At 43.4% G+C, this 13,819-nt stretch overlaps 1 protein-coding gene across 1 annotated transcript; it reads right to left on the reverse strand.

Moving 5' to 3' along the window:
• Nucleotides 1-2,343: 2,343 nt before the first annotated feature.
• On the reverse strand, nt 2,344-9,841 carry ARL14EP (ADP ribosylation factor like GTPase 14 effector protein). Its single transcript, XM_064163842.1, has 4 exons — nt 9,754-9,841; nt 6,331-6,838; nt 5,010-5,140; nt 2,344-3,762 (listed from the first exon to the last, which is right to left on the reverse strand). Exons 2-4 carry the CDS (start codon nt 6,751-6,753, stop codon nt 3,534-3,536), a joined length of 783 nt encoding a protein of 260 aa, XP_064019912.1. The 5' UTR covers nt 6,754-6,838; nt 9,754-9,841; the 3' UTR covers nt 2,344-3,533.
• Between the last annotated feature and the right edge of the window lie 3,978 nt (nt 9,842-13,819).

The raw sequence follows: 13,819 nt of genomic DNA on the forward strand, positions 1-13,819 counted from the left end.
GAATAGCTCTGTAGTATATATCTAAACTTGATTATGACTTATTTCTTCTCCATCTAGGCTGGGCTCTGGAAAGTGCACTTTGAGCCTTGATTTGAATTTCTTAGGTGATCTATCAGTCCTTAAGAACTGTGAATTAAATAGGATCCCAGTGATCTACCTGTGGCATGTTTTTAAGTTCTGGTGGTTCTGCTAAGTGGCTCACTTGTGATGCTTAGCTGGTGCCTACTGTGACAAGTTTTTTTTAACAGGTTAATGCTATCTGCTTCGTGGTATTAATTTAGGAGCTAAAGTGATCAGTTTAAAGTAGAACTATCAGCTAAAATGCAAGAAAAAAATGAAGAATAACAAGGAGAAAATCAGGTAGCAGAAGAGAATTGGTTTTACTTCTGGTTGCAGGCTGGAGCTCTTCATGGGCACTAAACCACTTTTTACTCTCAGGAGTTTCTAGCTGACAGTGCTGTCACTTGTGGGTAAGAAAGAACAGAGTTTACTGCAGTAGTTGTTTATATTGCCCTAACTAGAGCCTAGAATGGCAAGTCATTTAGTGTGCTGTATGTGTTTAATTTGCTTGTGAGCCCATACTACAGGCTGCCTAAGGAAGCTAGGGAAAGAGAAGACTCCACACAGTGGGAGAATCAGGGTGTCTTTTCCATCCTAACTGCCCCTTTGTCTTTCCCCACCCCAGCCTACCACAGTTCATGCTAGGCTTCTTTTACTTACTATTGCAACTCTGGTAAAATGCTGCCAGAGTATCTTACATTTTTTTGCCTAGGAAATAGGCCATGTGTGGTTTTTCAGCTGGGCATTGCACAGTGGCAATAGCACCAGTGTGGCTGGCAGAGCTCTTAAGCTTCCTGTTTTGTTAACAAGTGCAGGGCTCTGCTGGGAGTGAGTTTCTTGGCTACCTAATACTGAATAGAATTCCTAAAGGAAAGCTCAGGCAAAAGCTCCAAACCAAGGTTTTATAGTGAACATTATAAATAGTACACCTATCTGTAAAATTGGGTTGATCTCAATCAACTAAGAATCAGTAAGGTATTGGGGGGGCTGGGTGAGAAGCTTTCATAAAGACCAAAAAGTAAATACATTTAAGTGCTCATTTTGTACTGGAGCCTGCTATGTCTCTGCCTTACAGACGTAGGCAATGCCTCTCTTGTCCTGTGATCGATTCCCAAACATGCCGAACATTGAATTCCCCTCTGCTTGGAGGGCTGGGGATGCATCTCTTCAGAGGCGCACCAGAAGTTGTTTGTAGCAAGCTGATGCCCTCTGCTGGGTATGAGCAACTTTTTAAAAGAGAAACACCCTGTTTCAGAGCAGGATAATGAGTTTAAACACCCCCCCGACAGAATGCATTGGGCACTTTAATTGCAGCTGTTCACACATCCCTACAGTATTAAATACCTGCTTAGAAAAGAGCTGTTGAGATCTTATTGCATTGAATGAATGTAAGAATAGCTCAGGTTATGGCTTCCACATTGGTAAATATTAGATGCAACTTGTAATTACAGGTCCCTAAATACAAATTTAACCCTCCTAATAAACTGTTCCTTTACTATTAGTAGGGTATCTCTACTAGTAGGAGTTTTAATAAAATGTTTCTCTATTGCTAGGATTTCTCTAACTCCTATGAGTAGGATTTAAATGCATGTGTAACTTGAAGAGAGCTGTTTCCCCTGCTTACATGAAATTGCCATTACCAGAGACATTGAGGTGCTCTAGGCAATTTAAAGTACTGGGAGATTGGCATTTCACTTCAGTGAAATGTTTTAATGGTTAACTGAACCCAAAGTCTAACTGTACTTAAGAAGTCCTTCTCAAACAGGTGGAAACTTGTTAAGTTCATTAAAACCAGTCAGCAGTGCATGTCTAACTTAAAGTATGAACACACAAAAATGATGATGGGACCTGCTTTTTCCCTCATGCTTTCATGGCAATGTCTATATTTTACCTAATTCAAAACGTTGCTGAAGAGATTCAAAACAGTTCCAAGGATCAAGCACACAAAATTAACTCCTGTGTCAGGATAAGCATGCTCTGTAGTCAACAAAGTGAGATGTAGTAAATACAATCTGCATATGAGGGAAGCTGTGGCTGTTGCTGAGTCTGGAGCAGTGTAAAGAGTGTGCTGGTCTCCATGAATAAAGTCATGTGTGCTAGATGATTGGATAGGGCTGGACTGGATGATCTTGGTTGGATAGGTTGGACTGGATGATCTTAGAGGTCTCTTCCAACCTGGTTGATTCTATGATGGTTCTTGTGGTAATTGTGACTGAAATCCAAGGTCTGTGAGAGAGAGATGTCTATTGCTAAAAAAAGCCAATGCTCTGGCCAGAAAAAGAGTTTATTTCCACAGATTTAACACAAATGTAGAAGTTGATGCTTATACTTCAGTAGGACCAGCAGATGTCAGCACAACCCAAAGCATAACTGCATTTTGGCAGCTCTTAGCAAAAAATACTCTAAACAAATAGTAAGAATATACAAGTCTACCAAGTAAGGGTTTAGAAAACAGTAGTTAAAAGTAGTCTTGAATAAATATGACTCAATGAACACGCAAAGTTTATCATAAAAATGGGACATTTACCCAAACCACAACAAAAATACCAAGCAATAACACTCAATGTTACTGAGATTTCAATTAGTAATTCTCTCTTCCAGAAATAGACCTATAGTCTGTTTTTGTTAATGATCTCAGGATAGATAATACATAAAAATTTCAATTCAACTCAATTTTGGTGGTTGTTTTGTTGGTTTATATTTTTTGTAGTAGTCAGCATTTAGGAACTAGCTCGTTCAAATTTATTTCAGCTGCATGTTAATCTTTACTTTTAAAACAAGTAAAAAAGATGGAGAAGGCTGCTGAAGTTTCAGTCCAAATACAGAATGATAATGAATACAGCTAAGTTATTCCAGCTGTTAGGCAGAATTTGACAAACCAGTACCATAACTAAATACTGTTCTGTTTTTTCAGTCCCTTGACAATTTAGTATCACTTCACAGTGAGGCTTCAACTCACAACATGATCTCAAATCCCAGTAACTTCAGGTGAGATCTGAGCTCCTAAGTGCCTCTGATTTCATCTTTAGTGAAGAGGACTGAATTTTTCACTCTCTATTAATACCAAGAGAGCTCTACTAATACTGCATGTAAATTCACTGAGAATCTCTACAGGACAGCTTCAAACCACATAATCCTGAACTAGAGAAGGAAAAAAGAGGGTTATATGAAGATGGTACAATCTCTGAAACAGCATATGAAATGCAAGTGGTTCAGGATACATCACAGGACTATTGAGCACCTTATACTTAAATGCAATGAAAGACTGTTCAGTGAGAACTTAGATAACTAACAAGACTCAGTATAAGGTAGAATGAAGTGTGGGAAGACAGTGATTACAACTTCCATAACGAAAAAGGATGCAGAGGTGAGCACACAAATCATATGCGTTGTGATCAATTCCAGTGGCTTTCACAAAACCACCAAATGAAGGTGCTGTGTTTACACAAAGCATGGGGTACTGTGGATATATGCTAACCAACGTGCTTGTTTTTAATGATTTCTCCTCCTTCTATCTCAATCTGCTCATAGAGCCACTTGCGGTCACAGCGGCATTCAGCTCCGCACTTGTTGGAGCCGCACTTGGGGCAGGCATAGAAACATCCCAGGCAGTCTTCATCAAGACAGTCGCAGAGGTCCATCCCACTGTAAAGCAGCAGTCCCTGGCTATCGTAGACTTTACTCTTGGCTGGTATAACTTGCCTGTGTGATTGGAAAAAAAGTAGTTATTTCCACATGAAAAAGTCCATTGAAGCAAAGCTGCCAACATCAGTGGATAAAAGTTTGCTTTCTTCAGGTGTTCACTTTAACACTTAAATTAAGAGCTGGATTTATGTTTCACAATATTTCCCAGTTTTCTGCATTAGGGCCCCTGAAATAATTTTAAGACTGAGGAAGTTTTATTTCTTCAACAGCACACTTACTCAAGCACTTAGGAATCTTAGCTGGGTCATGTAAAGCTGAGCTAATCTCCTGGACGATGCAAAATGCTCCCTTAATTTACCTCTCTGTACACATAGCTGTAATGCAAAGGAAGTCATGCAGAATCATTTAGTGTCCTAATTTAGAACTACTTTTTCATGCTTTTATCACCACCCATCTCTCTAGAGGTCTGTTTGGAACTGTGAAAGTCACTCTGCCCTCCTGCTGAAAGCCAGGTTCTACTTGAAATTGGTTGCTTAGGGCTTTATCTAGTTGAGTTCTATTGAGTTGTGAATAGCTCTAAGGCCAGACCTGCTCAATGCTTCAGCTAAAGGATTTTACTGTATACACAGAAGTTTCACTAACATCTCAACAAAATTCCACTAGCTGCAACTTGTGTCTAAACTGAGTACAAGAAACAGAAAGGGGAAAAGGCCATGCAGTCGGTGAGCAGCACCTAGGAGCTGTTTCTGTCCTGTATGGGCAAATTTAGGTGGAGTACAGGGGGGTGACACTAATGTAATCTTTCCTGAAGGTTTTACTAAGTATCATATGACTAGCTGAAGCTGGGATTTCCATTAATCTCCTATTAGGACAAGAATGAATTGGTCCAAACTTTAAGTGGAAAATGACAGCCAAAATCAGCCACATTAGCAGGCTGCAATTCATTACCTAGTATTGCCCAACTCAGACACTAACATTGTTCAAAGTTAGTCTTTACTTTTGTTTACAAAATGAAATTACTGACTTTGCTGAAAGCTGACAACTCCAGTATTTTAGGTGTGGTTTACTTGATCTTACTGTATACAAATTCAGCCTATTATCCAAATTTAATGCCTTAAATATGGACTGTATGCTAACACTTTATCTTCTCTTTGATCTCTGTAACGAGAATGAGCTTTAAGAACTCTCAAAACCAAAAGAAAGCAATCCATGAACATGTAGCCATCCATATAGAAAGGGACACTGACCATCAAGGCTATTTTATTTCGAAGTGAAAGTTACTGTCAATACAGCAAACAGCTCACCTGTCTGAATTAAATCCTGAACTTTTTGTTTGCAACCTTCTTTTCTCCCTCTTGCTGGTCTCAGGAGTGAATTCGGTCTGTCGTCCTGGATTAGCAAACTGTAGAGACTTTAAAGCCTTAGCTGTACGCCCCTGAACAAAGACAGACAATCTCACTGAATTACAAATACAAATTTACATTCATAACAAAACACATAGCTCAATTCTGAAGTACTGCATTGCCCATCAAAAACAACTTAAGTCTCAAGCCCAAATAATACAAGCTTCATAGTTTCAAGCAATGCTTTCAAATTTCACCCCTTATCAATCTCTTAATCGTAGTGATGTGTAATTGAAAAATACAGTTGGGCAGCAGCCCTCTGGGCTGAAAGGAGCAACAGATCCTAGAATGCAGTTCTGTTTTGTTACAGGGCACACACATGGATGAGCTCTTGCTGATTTGGCTGTCCAAACTTCTGATTATTCACATGTCTTGAGCAAGGCACCCAACAGTGTCTAAGCTGTATTCCAAACTCAGCACTTACACCATTACCCTCCCACACAGGTTCATTACTGCCCCTGAACAGACACTGTAGCCTTCACAGCTCAGACACCACAACAGCACAGTTAATTCAACTCAATGCAGCTTCATTTAGTAACAAACTTCTAGATTTTTTTGTTGTTATTTTCAAACTGAAAGGAGTAAACCAGAATTTTCTCTCAACATCCTTAGAAGCAGCCATTGCAGTATTCAGCTTTAAGTGTAAGAGTTTGGTTTTTTGAAAGGTTTGAGAAACAGTTTGTAATACCAGCAACAGTCTGGTATTTATATGAAATTTAGGAGTTGCAAGTCACCCTAGCAGACACAATCACTGGATTTTAAAAGGCCCCCCTCACAGAATATATCTGGTTGGAAGAGACCTCAAAGATCATGCAGTCCAACCCTTGACCCGGCGCTCCAAGGTCAACACTAAACCACGTCCCTAAACGCCAGGTCCATGTGCCACTTGAACACTCCCAGGGATGGCGACTTCACCACTGCCCTGGGCAGACCATTTCAATGTTTGAGAACCCTTTCAGTGAAGAAGTATTTCCTAGTATCTAGCCCAAACCTCCCCTGGAACAGCTTGTAATCGTTTTCTTCTGGTACTGTTACTTGCTATCAATATTTAATTAGAGGACTTGACTGTTCAAATACACTGAACTCCCACACATCTAAAAGACTACACCTCTCTATTTCTGTTAAAACCCCCAAAACCTTAGCTTCTTCACCTAGGACTTGTATGAAGCCCAATTCCAACAGCTTGCAGAAGTTAGGGGGGGAAACTGATCCATATACATACGTCTGAATCAAGTTTTCTTCTTTGGCGCTCTTCGGATTCAACATCTGTGCTCCCGTTTATTATCTGCATACATTTGGGACAAAGCTTCCAACCAGGTACAAACTGTCTTCCAAACTTGGCACTTAGAAAAGTTGCATCATCTAAGTCAATTGCTCGTAAGCTTTTCTTTGAGAGTTTTCTGTGTATGTTAAAGGGATCACAACATGACTTTTGTAAGTCTTCGAATCGTTCAATGTAAATTTTTGCATGGTGGAAGCAGATTGTATCGTTCTCTGAAAGGGCTATTCCAGTCCTAAGCTGAAGTAACAGTAGATCAGATGAAGATACATCTTGCTTAGTCTTGAAGCCAGTGTGACGGGTATAATAGGTCTTATGGCATTCATTGGGGGCTTGAAGCTGAACTCCAACTGAGCAAGGATCCATTTTACTTTATTAGACCAACTTATTTCATTTATTTTGCCTAAAAATGAATTCTCTGAAGTCTTTAGTAGTTTCTATGAAGATCACCCTAGAGAAAGCATTAAAATCAATCAGATTTGTGCTGCAACCCTTTTCTTTGTCAGCTTGACAGACTAGGTTTAACTAATTTAAAAAACATGGTAATTAGAACTTCCTAATCTAGGTAAGACTAAAAATGCACTAAACCTAATTCTGGAACTAAACCATGCATCTTGTATTCTTTCTTAGAGGCTTTTGCCAGCTACAGTAAGCACCAATTCAAAATACTTAGTAGCATTACTTTCTCAAAAGCAATCTAGGAGCAAGGTACAAGGTGGATGAATTGCTCAGACAGCAGCCTACTTTGGTCACCAGTTCACTAGGGACCCCCCCGCCCCAGGCACAATCCCAGCTAGTCAAAAACAGCTGTGAAGGTGACCCACAGGAAGAGCCTGCTGGTGGCTTAACAATTCACCCATCCTGCTTCCAAGTCGTTTCTAAGAAAGCAAGCTGCTGAAAGCAAGCTGCACAGACTGTGGGACATCCATTAGCAATTCACATCTAGCACAGTGCTTTCCTGTCTACATGAGGTGCATGTCAACACACAAGAGTCAGCCTGAGTCTTTCCACGAAACAGCTGGGGTTTCACAGAATGGTGGGGGTTGATAATCTAGTCCAACTCTCCTGCTAAAGCAGGTTTGTCTAGAGTAGGTTGCACAGGGTTGCATCCAGTTGTGTTTGGAACCTCTCCAGAGACAGACTCCACAACCATCCTGCTCTAGTGGCCTGTCACTTTGGAAGTTTGTTCTTATGTTCAGATGGCATTTCCTGTGTTCCAAGTTTGTGCCTGTCAACCCTTGCTGTGGTGCTGGGCACCAATGAAGTCTGGCCCCTCTTGGCACCTGCTCTTTAGATATTGATAAGCACTGACAAGATTCCCACTCAGTCTTCTCTTTCCAGGCTTAAGAGCGACAGGTCTCTCAGCCTTCTCACTAGAGTTGCTTCAGTCCCCCAGTCATCTTCATAGCCCTTATATACACACAGAGATATTCCATACCATATGATATCATGCTTATCAGTAAAACTGGGGGAGAGGTTTGCAGGGGCTGTGTGTGCTGCTTGGGGAATGGTTGGGCACTGGCTGGTGCTGGACAACTGTTTTTGTTTGCATTGCTTGTTTTTCTTGGCTCTCATTCTCTTGTTTTCTTAACGTTATGTGGTTGGGTTCTTTATATATATGCACATAAATTCTTCTAACTCTCAAACTGTCTTTATCTCAGCCCACAAGTTGCTCATTTTTAACCTGCCAGTCCTCTCTCCTATCCCACTGTGGGGGTGTGCAGCCAAGCAGCTGTGAGGTGCTTGGCTGCCGGCTGGGGGTTAGGCTATGACACTTATTTGTGCTAACCACTAAACAGAGGTAATATGGCTTGGTGGTTTTGTTTTTTATCAAGGAAAGTATTGCAAGTTATATAATAGAAAGCCTGGGATGCTGCCTTCATAAAAATAAAAGCAAAGAGCATCTCACACAACCAGGAAAAGTGTAAGTTTATCCAGTGTACAGAAATATGAGCAGCACAGTGCAAAAGTCTGAGAACAACAAGAAGTTAATGGGATTTTTAAAATCATTCTGAAAAGCCACTGCCTGGAGCATTTTTGCAGCAGAAATCCTCTTGATTGTAATACTTCTTCTAAAACTGATGTGTGCAGCTGAAGCAGTTACATAGCACACTTCAACAATTCCATAGACTAAAACGTAGGCAGAGTAATTTAAAGGTCTCGTATTGGATATGCTATCACCTACTGATTTAACTGATCCAAACATAAATGATATACTGAGCTATACTCAGGCCACTAAAGGTGTTTTAAAGTGTAATTTTATGCCTGACTCAAGACAGGACTGAGTATAGACGAATTTTTATCATTAAACAAGTTTTCTCAGCCTAAGAATGCTCCAACCATAGAATCCTTAGAAGCCTAAAGAATGCTCCAGCTTTCAAGACTTAAATCAAAGCAAGAATAATAGAAGCAGAGTACTGAATGTAGAGGCACAATGTTATAAACACCTGAGTTTCCAAATTAAATACACTTTTATATGTGCAAAAAGAAGTGTAAAATACTTATTACTATGCTATCTTTGAGTATGCTACCTGGAATATCACTACATGGAACAGAGGGGAAGTGCATCAAGCCTATTACCACGGTTTGTTCAAATGACAGTGTGCTGGTGCCATGAGTTATGTATTTGATCCATTTGATTTCTAATTCTTGGTAGAAGCTTCATATACATTTCTTCCTTTGTCTGGGAGGAGTATGAAGATTTGGGGTTTTTTTGCCTTTGACTCCTCTTTGATGGAAATAGGAGAGCGTCAAAAAACAAATACCAAAGGCTTGTATTCATACCTGTGAAATCACTAATTAGCATTTACTGTGCCAAACACAACAACCTAAAGCAGAAAGCAGCGATGACGATCAGCAGAGCAAAGCACCAGTGCACAATAAGCCTACTGTACTAGAAGAGGTTCGGCAAGTTCTCTAGCTTCCTCCTGCCGTTGAAACAAAGGATCAAGTACGCTACAGTTTAGGCTAGCAGCGATGGCTTACAAGTCGGAAGGAAGGCAGAGTCTGAAATTGCAGCTGTGACCCCATGTCTGCACACGTTATGCTGCACGTCCAGCAGCTGCAGAGTACTGCCCGGCAGACCCTCATTCGAGCGATGGCAGCTCCTACCTAGGGCTGCGTGTGAGCAGAAAGGTGGGCCGCTGCTGTGCGGCTCCCAGAGACCAGCCACAGGGCGGGCGATAAGCTGCAGGCCGGCCCGCGACCGAGGGGGGCAGGGTGCCTCTGTAGAAGGCTCTCCGCCTGGCACTGTCGCCGCGGCCTGCTTCCTCCGCCACTACTCGCCTCCCCGCTCCCCGCGGCCCGCCCTCCCCGCTGTCACCTGCGCACCCCGACGCATCGGGCGGCAGAACACCGTCCCAGTACCTTGCCGTTTACGATCTTCCTGCGCCGCTGCGCCGGGACGCCGGCACAGGACTTTCGCGTTCCCCCAGCAACGGCGGCGCTGCCTGCAGCAGCCATCAACCGCCGCTCGCTTTGCCCCGCCTCCGCCTCACCACGGAGCGACGGAAGAGGCGCGGAGCGGAGCGGCGCTTCCGGCGCGGGGCGCGCGGCGGCGGCACCGGGCGGAGCGGGGGTCACGCGGCGGAGGGTGGGCTCGCGCCTGGCGCCGCCGGGCGGGGCCGGGGCCGGCTCTGGCTCTGCGCCTGCCCTGTGGGTGCCGGGGAGCGGCGGCGCCGTTCGCCCGCGGGCTGGGCCCATGCGACCGAGGGGAGGCTGCTCTGCAGCGCCCTCGCTCCTGGGCGCAGATGGGGCTGGGAAGGCGGCGGCCGAGCTGCCGCGGGCTCGTCGGGCTCGCGGCTGGGAGCCAGGGGGAGTGAAGATGAGGAAAGGCAGCGAAGCTGGTGGAGGGTCTGGAGCACAGGGCCGATAAGCAGCTGCTGAGGGAACTCGGGGTTAATTGGTCTGGAGAAAAAGAGGCTTACGGGACAGCTCCCTGCCTTCCGACTGCCTGGAAAGAAGTGGGAGCAAGATGGGTACCACTCTGTTCGCCCAAGTAACAAGCAGTGAGGCCAGAGGGAATGGCTTCAAGCTGCTTTTGGCTGTTAAGTTGCCTTAAGCTTAGAATCGTAGGGCTTGTTTAATAATACTAATAAAAAGGAAAGCTATGCTGGATGAGAGTGTTTTCTTATCTCTTTCTGTCAGCTTGACCTGTGAAATGAACCCCAAAGCTCATGCAGAGTCCTGAAGTAGGTATGTTTGACTGCAGTGCTGGGTGCAGGCAGGATCGCTCCATCACTCCTGCACACCCCGTGCTGGCACAAGCCACAGTTCATGTGACAAGAGCAGGCATGTTCATAATAAGAGGTAGGGTTATTAAAACTCTTTCTTGGAGTTCCTTAATGTAGCTATTTTCCATTCCCTGCCCCGGTTCCAACCTGCCCCAGTGGTCTTGAATGGTTGTCTGAGATGAGCACCAAGAGTCTTCCTCACGGGGTCTTTTCATCTTTGGTCAGCAGACCCCTGTTTATTGCTCATGTCAGGGTGGCTCTGCTTCTCCTTTATCTCCTTCACAGAGAGAGTGATTTCCCATTGGAATGGGCTGCCCAGGGAGGTGGTGGAGGCACTGTCCCTGGGTGTGTTCAAGAAAAGCCTGGATGAGGCACTTAGTGCCATGGTCTGGTTGACTGGCTAGGGCTGGGTGCTAGGTTGGACTGGATGATCTTGGAGGTCTCTTCCAACCTGGTTGATTCTATGATTCCTTCCTGCTTTCCTTGGTCACTGCAGGCCTGAGCCTTTACAAGGTGACGTATCGCAGATCTCCAACGAGTAGCTGCAGACACTTCTGCAGCAGTCGTTCTTTCGGTTTGCATATTATCAGCTCATTACTACAAACAAACATTTTCACAAAGTTTGGTGTTTTATGGTTTGCCACAGATGGCCTCAAAATGTGCATCTGGTCTATAAGGCCCTTTATAAGCACTCCTTGGTTTTTCTTACATGAAGGTTGCTCTCTTTCTGGACTGGATTCAAGCCAAAAGGTGCCATGCAGATGTTGGACTCCAGGCTGCCTTACTTGTGCTGCTCCAATCCTTTGTGATAGAATCAACCAGGTTGGAAGAGACCTCCGAGATCATCCAGTCCAGCCTATGCCCCAGCCCTATCCAGTCAACTAGACCGTGGCACTAAGTGCCTCATCCAGGCTTTTCTTGAACTCCTCCAGGCACGGTGACTCCACCACCTTCCTGGGCAGCCCATTCCAATGCCAATCACTCTCTCTGCCAACAACTTCCTCCTAACATCCAGCCTATACTTCCCCCGGCACAACTTGAGACTGTGTCCCCTTGTTCTGTTGCTGGATGTGGCTGGGTTACGACACAGCATGCCAGAAAAGATCTATGAGATGAGCTGCTCTGTGCCTCTACCCACTCAGTGCTGTTGCCCACAGTGCATCAGTATATCACAGCCTGATGACATAGGCAACAAATTAAGGCCACCACTTAGTCACACCAGAGGCTTAAGTTCCCTCCCCAGACATTTATAACTAAATAATTACTAACTGGCTCTGTAGCAGATTTTCAGTAGATGGTGATAGTAAGGAAGTTGAATTATGGTCAGTGCAAACAGAAAGGCATGGCATGAACCTGAAAAAAAAGGAGATACAGAAATAAATGCTGGTAACAGAAGAGTCAGTAATGCTGTACTTGTTACTTGGAGCTTGACAGCTGATGGTTAGTATGGTAACAGCCTTTCCAAGCAGGCAAATGCTTCTTGAGACTGCCCAGGGTCAGCAGGAGCCAGTCTTGATTCACCATGAATATTTGGGTATAAATGCAGGTGGTTGAAGTTCAAACCAGCTTGGATTCAAAGAGCTTCTGGGCCAGACTTCACTGGAAGCATTAAGCTGTCAAGACTCTTGTATCTGGCAAATACAAGCCGAGCCAGAAAGAAACTAGATTTTTCTTAAAGGGCAAACTGGCTTTAATAAGTAGCCAATTTAAGTTAAAAAGTTAACCCCATACAATTTTCTTGAGGTCCAGCAGTAGCTTTTTGTCTCTCTTATCTTTTTCTGATGACAAAATGTATCTTTGTGTGATGAAATACAGAAGCCAACTGAGCGTGAATGTTAGCACAAAAGATCCAGTGCAGCAAGGGGGAGATGTTTCTGTTGCTTCTGTCAGTATGGGTAAAGAGATCAGCAAATAGACATTTACAGGAAGAAATGCAATTTCAAAATTGCCTATATCCCTTTTAAATGCACAACTAAATCAGGATGTGTTTAACATTTTACAAACAATCAAAAGTGCATGGAAGAGAGAAATATTTTTATACTTGCTTCAGGAGGTACCTAGGATTCTAAAGCAGAGGGATATAAAGTCTTCATTGTAATGTGACAGTGACAGCATGTAGGCTGTGCTGTTTTCTGACCACTAAAGAAAGCCATTATAAATTCTCCCTCTATATTGCTGAAGTCATACTTTGGCTCAGTGATGACAGAGAGACTGCCAAGTGCTATCATTCAAGGCAGCTCCAGTAAGGCTGCTTCTGCTGACTTGTTCTGCTTAGGATGAAATGTGTGGAATTAATGAAGGGGAATAATTCATGAGAGGAGATACTTGAGATACAGGTTGTGACATCAATTTGTATTAAATAAATAGAGGAAGAGCAGTGAGGTGTGTGCATTCACTTTTTCATTGTTAGTGTCAATCTGTGAGGTTGATTGCATGGGGCTAGTTGCACATCTCAGATTATCTGGGTGTTAACTTGTAACGAGAGAGCCATCCATGGATTTAGGCTGGTTTTGACTGATCACATTAGCTTTTTATCTGTGCAAATAGAATTGTGCCTTAATAAGGGAGATGTTGGCTTTAGAGCAAAAAGATTCTAGATATGGAAGAGATGGAAAGTAACAGGATCATGAGCTAGTCTAGATGCAGTGAAAAATATTCTCATGCATTTTGGTAATGCTGGGCTAGAACTCATATTTGTTTCTCTGCTAACAAAGGTTGACTCCATATGCCATTTTCATGCTGGAGTCCCTCCCAAACCTGTCAGAGCTCATGCTGCAAAGGAGTGTGTGTGTCAAGGTAATTTGTGATGGGGTTTGTGTTGAAGAGTAAAAGAAGTAATTTCTCTGAATCCAGTTTTGGTCTGCTTGCTAAGATTGAGTGATAAGTATGCCTCGGTGCTCTCATGGAAAAACTGAGTAAAGTAGCATTGACATATATCATAGCTAGAAACTTTCTGTGGCTTTCTGTCTCCCCAGTTTTCCAGAATGAAGAAGTGACCGATTTGTTACTGACCTGCAGAACACACTAGGACAGAAATTCTGTCAGGCTGGGAAAAAAACCCAAACAAATACCCTCAATGCTCTGTCTTGCAATGACATTCATCTGCTTTACTGGCATCTGACTTTGGGATGCCTCTTTGGGAATCTTCTGCCCTTTCCAGGCTGATCTCTTGATAGTCCGTATAAATTTACTGCCTGGAA

This window comes from Pogoniulus pusillus, chromosome 24 (assembly GCF_015220805.1).
Source record: "Pogoniulus pusillus isolate bPogPus1 chromosome 24, bPogPus1.pri, whole genome shotgun sequence".
NCBI lineage: Eukaryota > Metazoa > Chordata > Aves > Piciformes > Lybiidae > Pogoniulus > Pogoniulus pusillus.